At 35.7% G+C, this 11173-nt stretch overlaps 1 protein-coding gene across 1 annotated transcript in view; it reads left to right on the top strand.

Moving 5' to 3' along the window:
• Positions 1–272: 272 nt before the first annotated feature.
• Positions 273–11173, top strand: part of Adamts6 (ADAM metallopeptidase with thrombospondin type 1 motif 6) — a 200992-nt gene continuing 190091 nt past the window's right edge. Inside the window, exons 1-2 of the mRNA XM_038323313.1 lie at positions 273–369; positions 2808–3172. Of these exons, the coding sequence (XP_038179241.1) occupies positions 273–369; positions 2808–3172 (462 nt within the window). The remainder of the gene's footprint in view (positions 370–2807; positions 3173–11173) is intronic.

Here is an 11173-nt window from a genome sequence, read left to right as displayed (position 1 = left end):
AGTGGCTGTACTTAAGTGACCCATCACTCTGAGCTTTGCTTATGAAAAAAATTATCATCATTATTCTCTTCACTTTTGGATCAAGAAAATGAATCCAGACATAGAAGAAAGTGCAAGATATTGGGGAAAAGTACCTATTAAGCAGTGGAGCATCTAACAACTCATTTGCAAGAAGATTTAAGGAATTAAAATTGTTATGCTTCGATATTGGTGTGATATTGACTGTCTAGCTCATAGGTAGCCCTCTAGAACATCGTTCAGTTTTCCAAATTATGGAAATTCCGTGGAAAACGCTACCTTGGATTTTGAGCCTCATCATGGCTTCTTCAGAATTTTATAGTGACCACAGACTTTCATACAGTTCTCAAGGTAGGATATCTTATTTTGAAATTTGATAGAAATTATCACAAAATAAAAACTGACTATATAGTTGGTAAATAATTTCTTGGAAATGTCTAGTTAGATGGAGCAGAAAGGAAGGTGCTAAGAGGATGTCTGACTTGTCCCTCAGAGATAGCTGTCCCGTGGGTGGTTTTAGGGTTGACTGGTCTTAGAAAATGATATACTCTAACCTGCTGCTTTTCCTGTGTTCTAATAGACTCATTCCTTGCTAGGGTTTTGAGTCAGGTTCATTTTACAAAAGAATCCAAATGTTTATGTTATAGAAGATGAAGAAACTGGATATTGATACAGACTCTTTTAGACATGAACCCTTCATTTAAAACACAAAAATAATAACAAATACTTTCCAAACATAGGGTTCTCATTCTTTAATTTGTTTCTTATTTTAATTCAGAAAATTGAACTTTATATCATAGAAATGACCTCAATAAAGAAAGCCACAGGAGGAAATGTCATGTTGTAGTCCACGAACCAGTCCTTTTCTCATAGAATTACTGAAAGCTCTACCTTTTGGATTTTCCTCTCATGAATGCCAGTAACAAATAATTTTTTTTGGTGCTGTTGAAGGTGTTGCAGACTGGTACATATTTGGAAGTCTGTCTGTAAGTAGTATACCTCTTAATCCACAAAACCATAGTACTTAACTGAATCTTATTTACGAAAAGAGAATCACCATATTTTAAATTATTTCCACTGGTTAGAGTTTCATTGAACATTATCTTTATGGAGTAAGCTCCATATGTGGTCAATGAAACAATGGGATGATACCTGCTTTCTCCTAGTGGTAAACTTAACTGAATGAAGGTTTGGCTGAGAAAGAGATGTGTGATTAAGTAAGAAAACTGTGGGGTTATAGAGAAGGCTCAGTGGTTAAGAACACTGAGTGCTCTTTTGGAGGATCCATACTCACTAACAAGCACCCATATGGCTGCTCACATCTGTCTGAAACTCTGGTTTCACTGATTCTGATGCCTTCCGACCTCCATGGAAACTGGGCATATATGATACATATACATACATACTTATTTATGCATATAAAATAAAAGATAATAAAATGAATGAAAAGAAAATGTTTAATAGTCCTCTAATTTTTTGATATACTTGATTTTTAACATTTTATTAAGATGTAACATATAATTCATCTATTAAAGTATACATTTCAAAGGTTTTTAGTAGGTTTTATAATTGTACAGTATTACTATATTTAGTGCATTTTAATATTTTTTAAGACTAAATAAGACAAACAAACAAAACCTGTATCCATTAAAAATCCCAAATTCTCTATTCCTCAGTGATTTCTACACTTTGAACTCTAGAGATTTGCCTCTGACTATTTCACATGAGTAGAATTATGTAATATTCAGTCTTTTGTGGTGGGGCCTTTTTTTCTTTTTATGTTAGAAAATGAACTTTGATTAGGAAGTGAGTCACTGTGGTGGTGCACACTTTTAATCCCAGCACTCAGGAGGCAGAGGCAGGTGGATCTCTGAGTCTGAGGCCAGCCTGGTCTGTAGAGCAAGCTCCAGGATAACACAGAGAAATCCTGTCTCACAAGACCAAAAAGGAGGAATGGGAAGCAAGATAGAGATAGAGATAGAGATAGATAGAGATAGAGGGGGGCCGGCAGGAGAGAGGGCAGTTGATATGAAAGGTCACTCATGTGCAATAGCACATATCAATTCTGCTTTCTTTTCTGTTGGAGGACAATACTATCTAGCTTACCATCACCTGTTTCATCATCAGGTGATGGGGAGCTGCATTATCTCTTTCCTTGGGCTGTGATGAACAGTCCTGATAAGAGCATTCACACATAGATTTTTACCCGGAAGTGTGTTCTTTCTTTGTTGTATGTACAGAGGTTAGAATTATTGCTAAATGATCTGGTAATTCCTGTTTGATGTCGTGAGGAGTTGTCAGATTGGCCTCTGAGGTGCCCTTGGCCTTTCGCGTTCCTAGTGATGACTTTGTTCTCTGAAGACAGTTTCTTCAGAGCTGTAGAGAATCTCCATGGATGTTTTTTAATAGTTTACAAAAGTTAACTTTATCTGAGCTAAATATTTTTTAAACTATGTATGTACTTTTTGTCTCATTTTCATGTAAGATATTCATAATTCTAGAAGAACTTTTAAAATCCATATGTTGAAAGTTAAATTTAGGAAAGAAGACTAGTCCTTCACAAATAACTTTTTAAAATATTACTGTTTTGAGCAATTAACCATTGAAACTTAATCTTTTGATGTTATGCCTTCATGCTTTGATTATGTTTAATATAGCATTTTTATCCACACCTCACATATAATGATGTATAGTTTTAATTGACATCATTTTTTATATTGCTACTTCTTCTGTTAAAATTTCTTTTCTTCCATGTGTCTTTCTGCATTCTCTGCCTTGTGACTACAAAGAGGAATTCCTGACTTATCTTGAACACTACCAGCTAACTATTCCAATAAGAGTTGATCAAAATGGAGCTTTCCTCAGCTTTACTGTGAAAGATGATAAGCACTCAAGGAGAAGACGGAGTATGGACCTTATTGAGCCACAGCAGGCGGTGTCTAAATTATTTTTTAAACTTTCAGCCTATGGCAAGCACTTTCACTTAAACTTGACTCTCAATACAAATTTTGTGTCCAAACATTTTACAGTAGAATACTGGGGGAGAGATGGACCCCAATGGAAACATGATTTCTTAGACAACTGTCACTACACAGGATATTTGCAAGATCAACATAGTACAACTAAAGTGGCTTTAAGCAACTGTGTTGGATTGGTAAGTAGATATGATTTTAAACTTCTTCCCGGAAAATAAATTCACACTGTAAATGTCTTTCCTTGGGCTAACATGTATATGTAAGTGGTTTAAGTAGAAAGGTAAGAGTCTCATATTCAAGGTTCTGCTGCTTTTGCTTTTCATCTTTGTTTTTTCATATGCTTATAATGATTTTCACAGGACAACTTTTTATACTCACTTAGAAACAGAGACTGGGTGACCTCTTAAACATCCTTTTATACTCAGAATTTCCTGTTCAAATAACAAAGCTTCATCATTCATGAACAATTTCAAGGTATATTTGTATTCGGGAAATCACAACACTAACTAGCCTTCAGGTTTTTCCACATTTGTCTCTAGTCATTAACACAACTTTAAAGTAAGTTATGATCTACATATGAGTTCCTAGAGCAAAATATAATACCAGTGTCTATGCAATATGTCCTTATTATTTATATAAAGACTTTATATATGAGACTATTTTATTTTGAAAATGGGTTCATGAGTGCAGGGTATTTGAGTCTGTTATAGTAAAATGCTAAATACACAGTGCACAGTTGCACACAGTAATGATTTCAGATAAAATCCTACTTCTTCACTTCCCCTTCCACTCTTACCTTGTTCAGGCTAATACTGATGTTCCATTAAAACTTTATGTGTAAGGAATGCAAACACTTTTATGTTGAAGTTCTATTTTCAGCAACCATTTTTCTTCCTTACTTTAACAGACACACATGATTATATTTAATTTCAGTAGAAAATAACAATCTAAGTACAGTAGAATTTACATAAGTTTTAAATTAGATAAAACTATGTAATTGGGAAATAAATTTCATCAATTTTGCTCTGCTTTCCATTTTTTTACAACTGTTGAGTAAAATGAGCTAATATAATTACTAAGAATTTAATACTCAAGTTTAATTTCCACAGAACATGTATTTTATTGCTAGTTTTCTTATACATAATATTAGGATTTTATATGGAAAATATTTGTTTGTTTAATTTTAGGAGTTTTTTTGGCTTGTATATAACATAATGGAATCTGTAATGGAATCTCCATACAGTTGTGCCACTACAGTTTATTCTAATTTATTCCTCTCCTTGACCACTTTCCTCAGGCCTTCCTGCCTACACAGCTGATAACCCCCCAGTTCTCTCCTTTCTGATTTACTATTACATGCACTATTCTGTTACTCAGTAGTGATCTTTCCTTCTTTTCTCAGGATCCTGTTTCTAGTTTTCTGACCTATAAACACACATATGCACACAAACACACGCACATATGCATAGTTTTAAATTTAGGCCCTGCATGAAACTATGGTATTTATGATGTATCTTATTATTTCATTTATTGTAATGTTTTCCAGTTGAATCCATTTTCTTGAAAATATCATAATTTCTTTTTCTTTAACCATTCATCTCTTGATGGGCATCGAGGCTGATTTTATCTTTTGGTTGTTGTGAACACTACAGCTATACATGTGGATATCCAAGTATCTTTGTGGTATATTGACTTAGTATATGCATGAGTAGTATAGTTGGGTTGTATTGGTAGTTTTTTGAGGCCCCTTCATACAGAGTTTCTTAGTGGGAATACACAAGTTTACATTCCTACCAGCAGTGTGCAAGCTTCCTGTTTGCCCATGTCCTGTCAGCATTACTTTCCAGGATGATAGTCATTCTTACTAGGATGAACAAATCTTAAAGGAGTTCTCATTTGCATTTCCAGTGGCTAAGGTTGTTGAACTCTTTTTCACGTATTTATTGGCCAAATATTTGCATTTCTTCTTTTGAGAACTGTCTATTCAATTCATTATTTATTTGTTGATTAGATGATTTATATGCTAGGTACTAACTGCATGTGTGATGTATAGTTGGTAAATTCATTACCATTCTGTACACTGTACCTTGATACTGGTGATTGTTTAATGTATAGAAGATTCTTAATTTCATTTGTCAGTTCTTGGGATTATTTCTTGTATCATTGTGCATCTTTTGAGAAAAATCTTCACCTCTACTTATTTCATAAAGTATATTTTCCTATGTTTTTCTCCAGAAATTTTAAAGTTTCAGGCCTTACATTAATAAGGTGTTTGATTCATTTTAGGTGTGTTTTGGGCAAATTGAGAGATATAGGCTTAGTTTCATTCTTATATGGAAATTTCATTTTCCTAGCACAGTTTGTTATAAAGACTATCTCCATAGAGTGCTTGTTAATTTTTTGTCAACTTAAGACAAGCTAAAGTCCTTTCAGAAGAGGAACTCTCAACTGAGAAAATGATTTCACTACATATGCCTGGAATTACTCTTGTGTGGTATTTTTTGGCTTGATGATTGATGTTGAAGGGTCTAGACCACTGTGGGTGTTGCACCCTGCTAACCTCCTAACAGGTTGCTTTGGGTTGTATAAAAAAAAAAACCAAGCTGAGCTAGCCGGTAAAGAGTGTTCTTCCATGGTCTCAGGTTCAGTTCCTGCCCTGACTTTCGTGAATGATGATCCATAAGTTGTAAGATGAAATAAATTTTTTATGCCCCAAGTTGCTTTTGGTCATGTTGTTTTATCACAGCAATAGGAATCTACCTAGGGCCCATGTGGCTAGAGCTGTAAGAGTTGATTTTTGTGTACTCTATTCAATTTCACTGATGTACAGACCTGTTTTGTGCCAGTGCTATCATTCTTGTTGTTGCTGTTTACTATGGTTCTTACTATAATTTGAGTTCGAATGTTGTGACACCTCCAGCATTACTCTTTCTATTGAGCTATATGTTGCCCTTCCTCCTCCTCCTCCTCCTCTTCCTCTTCTTCCTCCTCCTTCTCCTCCTCTTCCTTCTCCTTCTCCTCTTCTCTTCCTTCTCCTCTTTTCTTCCTTCTCCTCTTCCTCCTTCTCCTTCTTCTTCTTGAGATAGGGTTTCTCTGTCCTGGAACTACCTCATGTAGACCAGGCTGGCCTCTAACTCACAGAGATCCTCATGCCTCTGCTTCCCGAGCAGTGGGGTTAAAGGCATGCCCCACCACCGCCTGGCGCCCTTTGTCTTTCTATATAAATTTTATGATTGTCTTTTTCTCCTTCTGGAAACGATACCATTAGAATTTTGATGTGGATTGCATTGAATAGATTGTTTTGATAATATAGTATTGACATTTTCACAATATTGTTTCTTCCAAGCCATGAACAAGGGAAATCTTTATATTTACATTGCAGAGGTTTTTTTCAGTCCCTTGCTTAGTTTTTTTTTTTTTCTAAGATACATTATTTTAGTTTTGGAGACAAATTTGTGAATAGTTGATTTGTTTTTGTTTTCTGGTCATGTCTATTTAAGGATCTGAATACTACGTTTGAATGTTTCTTTCTCTAGATTTAGGAAATTTTCTGTTATAATTTTATTGAAGAAAGTCTCTATGTCTTTATTTTTATCTAATCTCTTTCTTTTGTCCTCTTGATCACATCCTCGAGTTCTTGTGTTTATTTATTATTATTTTATTTATTTTCTCAAACATTACATCCTCACTGCAGTTTCCCTTCCCTTCATTCCTCCCAGCATCCCCCACCCCAGATTCCTTCCTCCTCTTTCCCTTCAGATAAGAGCAGGCCTCCAGAGATATCAACCAAACATGGCATAACAAGTTACAACAAGACTAGGCAGAAACCCTCATATCAAGACTGAATGAGGCAACCCATGAGGAGAAAAAGGGTCCCAAGCGCAGGGGAAAAGAAGAGCCAGAGACACTCCCTACTCCCACTGTTGTCCCACACAACACAAGCAGCGCTGTTGTTTTATCTCCAGCGCAGCAGCTGCACCTGAATCTACTTCTGTTAGCCAGGAGTTGTGACGCTGCAGTTACTGGCCTGCTTCTGGTAGCCACCCTGCAGGACTTTTATGTCCCTGCTGCATCTGCCTCCTGCTCCTGCACCAAATGTAGTTTTAACTAAATCTCTCTCAATTTTACCAATAAGACTGGGCAGTCAGAGGATGGGGCTAAAACCCTCTAGCTCAGAGAGGCTGAGGCACCTAGCTGAACTTGCCTCTTCAAAGCATCTCAGAAAGTGTGCGGTTCTTTTGCTCCAAAAAAAGATCTCCACACTCAGGGTCCCTCCCTACTACTTCCTGTATGTCCCTCTATGCGTATTCCAGAGACCCTCTGACTCTCTATGTTTATTTTCTGTCAGCTACTTGCTATTCTGCCTCCTGACCCAAGGTTGATTTTATTTAATTAACGCAAATGCAAACTTGGGGTTCACACTGTTATTATATATCCATATGTAGATTTCCTTTTAAATACAATATTTTAGTCTTGGATTTGGATTGGAGAATTGGTAGTAGTTATCACTGAAAAGTATGTGTTAATTCTTATTGTTTTGTTAGTTTTATTGTATTTTGTGTTTTTCTATTCCTCAGATACTGTTCTAGTTGGATTATTCTTTCATAAAACTTTATAGATCTGCTTACCTTTCTTATCAGTTGGAAGGATTCAAGTATATTCATAGATCTGGTTTAGTGGTCATCAATTCCTTCAGCCTACTTTTATCATGGAAAGTTTTCTTTTCTCTTTTGATTATTACAGGTAGTTTTGCTGGATGTAGTATTCTAGGATGGCAGTTTTTCTCCTTTAGAGCTTGTAATAATCATTCTGAGTCCTCATGGCTTTTAAAGATTTTGTTGATGGTCCTACCCTTTTATAAGTGACTTTGTTTTTCCCTTGAAGCTTTCAATGTGCTTTCTTTGCTCTGTATTTTTAATATTTTAACTATATTAGTTCATGGGGATGTTCCTCTATGGTCTTGTTATATTTGGTGTCAAAATACCTCTTATACTTGGATGAGCATCTCTTTCCTTGGATTTGGTACATTTTCTTGAAAATATATTTTCTATGCCTTTAGCATGAAATTCTTCTCCTATGCACATAGATTGTTCTTCATGCATCCTATAGATCTTAAATGTTGAATTGTTCTTTCTTATTAATTACCTTTGTCATTGTTTGATTGTTTTAATTCCTTTACATTGTCTTTAAGCCTGGATATTCTGTTTTCTCCTAGACCGATTCTATTGGTGAGGTTGCTCATGGAGCTTTTTATTTGACTTACTAAATTTTTCATTTCCAATATTTCAGGTATTTTTGAGTAATGTATTTCATTCAACTCCTTTTTTGTTTTCTCTTGGAATTTGTTCAAGAGTTTATTTGTACACTCTGAACTTTTAATACATCACATTTATTCCTTTGAATCTATTGTCTAGGTTTTCATTTAATTTACTCTTATTGGAAGACATCATTGCACATTTAGTCATTTTTGGAGGAGTTATATTGCCTTTAATTTTCATGTATTTCAAATATTGCATGCGTTTGCATCAAGGCTCATCCATCTTGGTTAGGATTAGATCCTTGGTTGGATATTTTCCCCAATGCTTTTTTCACTGGAAGCTGTGAAAGCTGATGTGGGTATTATCTCAGGATACACTCACCTGGTTGCTGATTTTTTTCCTAGATTCTTTCAGTTACTTTCTAGACTCCTAGATATCTCTCACACTTTTGGGCAGTATTTTTTAAAATTATATACATACATACATACATACATGTGTGTGTATGAGTGTTTTGCCTGCATGTATTTATATGCACCATATGACCATGTGAATGCTTCATGCCTGTTAAGGCTAGAAAAGGGTGTCAGATTCTCTGGAAATCTAGTTGAGGACAATGAGTACCATATGGTTTCTGGGAATTGAATCTGGGTCCTCCAGAAGAGCAGTCAGTGCCTTAACCATGGAGCCATCTCTCCAGCCCCTCTTCTTCCATAGTGGGCAGACTTATAAAGTCAAGTCACAGATACTGCTCGAATTTATGGGCAGTATAGGAGTTGAACTGTGAATGTTGTTCTCACCTTTGGGCCATTATTTGTGGGAATAAATGTCATGTTGGTTGCATCAATAAATAGTCCTTCACACACTAGATCACAGATGCTGGCCATGCCATTGGGTCCATAAGGAGTCCAGTCGAATGCTATGAAGACCCCTGAGCTGCCCCTTCTGATGTTGGGTGCACTGCCTGAAATTTGTCTGTTTCCTAACCTTGCTGAATACCATGTGCAGTTCTGAAGTAAAGTTTCTCAGTACAGTCTAGAGGTCATTTTCTGCTAGCTCTCACAATCTAGTCACATGATATTTACTGAGTTTCCTGAGTGTACAGTTCTTGAGGGTCTAGGGCCAGCAAGCTGCCAATTCATAAGGATTCCTTTTAAAATCACACTAGTTCTTAATTATTAAATGAATTTCCTTTAATTACAAAGCCCAAGTAACAAAACAATGTGGTGCATTTATTCTAATATGTATTAAGTATATTCATATTGTATCATGTTACAATTTTTGCTTTAAAACTATTATTTATTTATTCTTATGAAAGTATTATAATTATTATAGAACCACTGAAAATATTCTTAACTATTATATAATATATTTAATATATTTAAAATATTTTGATGACTTTTTCACCACAGTAAGTTTTATTGATAATTCTATATTTTGCTCTCTAAGTAAATATTCTGAAAAGTGTCCATTAATTTTGTCTTCTAGTTATCAATAGATATTTAAAGGAATTTGGGCACATGTGTACACATAACAAAATTTAAGAATTGTGGTATAAAATATTGAAAGCAGTGGTTATTTGAGAAATGATATTGCAGAATGTAACAGTGATTCAGAAAATTAAAACATTCATTTAGTGACTTGAGGTCACATAACTGCAATAGAAATAGAGAAGATAATGGTATGAGAACCTAATGTTTCATGTAGAAAAAAAGAAAAACTTTTGAAGTGGTAGTGAACCATCATTCCAGATTATTACACCCAGTCATTTAGAGAGTTTGATATTCTTGTTGGAACATTCACCAAAGAAACTGAAGACGTAGGAAATTATGATTGGTTCGAGTTTGACAAAGAACACTGGGACGTGTCTAAGATGATGGGTCAAGGAGTAGGCCATAGAATCAGAATGAATAGAATCGAATCAGGAAGTGCAGCTTGGGTTTCCTGTAGAAACCCAGCAGTGAAGAGATGACATTAGTCTTCATGATCCTGATACAGTTAGAATAAGCGTGAGTAAGGATGCTCAGGGACATGAGAGTAGTGCTTTTGTCAGCCAGCCACAATTTTCTGGGAACTTCACTTATCCAGATGTTCCTCTTTTCTAATCTTATGGTAATTTTTCCTTTCTCCCCTCCAGTCAGGTATTGTAGGTCCCTGCTGTTTCTTAAATGCCCTTACCTCATTGTGGTTGTCTTTTCTGTGGGACTGCCATCCCCAAAATAATGACATGAGAGTTTTTATTTATTATGAAAGTTTGGCCTTGAGCTTAGGCTTGTTCTCAAATAGCTCGTATAACTTAAATTAACCTGTTTCTATTTATCTCGGTTCTGGCACATGGTTTTTGTTTGCCTCTTTCCCATTTTGTACATTTGAGTTTCTCCAGTCTTGCTGGTGTCTCTTGCATTCCTAGATTCTAACCCTCTGTGTTCCTCTCTCTGCCTGCAAGTCCCACTTAACCTCTCCTGCCTAGCTATTGGCTGTTTGGCTCTTTATTTTTATTTTTATTTTTATTTTGGTTTTTTCGAGACAGGGTTTCCCTGTAGTTTCTAGAGCCTGTCCTGGAACTAGCTCTTGTAGATCAGGCTGGCCTCGAACTCAGAGATCTGCCTGCCTCTGCTTCCTGAGTGCTGGGATTAAAGGCATGTGCCACCACTGCCCGGCTGTTTGGCTCTTTATTAAACTAATCAGGTACCTTGGGCATGTGAGGTAAAACATAGGTACATCTTCATGCAGTGTAAATAAATATCCCACATGACCTTATTTTCTTTGTGCTTGGTCTTTTTATCAATACATCTTTCTTCACTTTCTCATTTACTTTATGCAGGCTTCTGTTCAAATAGCATTATATTTTATGTGTGTGTGCAGGTGTGCATGTGTGTTCCAGTGCACATGGACACCAGTAATCAGTCTCAGGTGTCATTCCTT

The sequence above is a fragment of the Arvicola amphibius genome, chromosome 3, assembly GCF_903992535.2.
Source record: "Arvicola amphibius chromosome 3, mArvAmp1.2, whole genome shotgun sequence".
NCBI classification, from domain to species: Eukaryota; Metazoa; Chordata; class Mammalia; order Rodentia; family Cricetidae; genus Arvicola; species Arvicola amphibius.
Note: the sequence above shows the minus strand (reverse complement) of the source record. Positions and strands in the feature narration are given on the sequence as shown.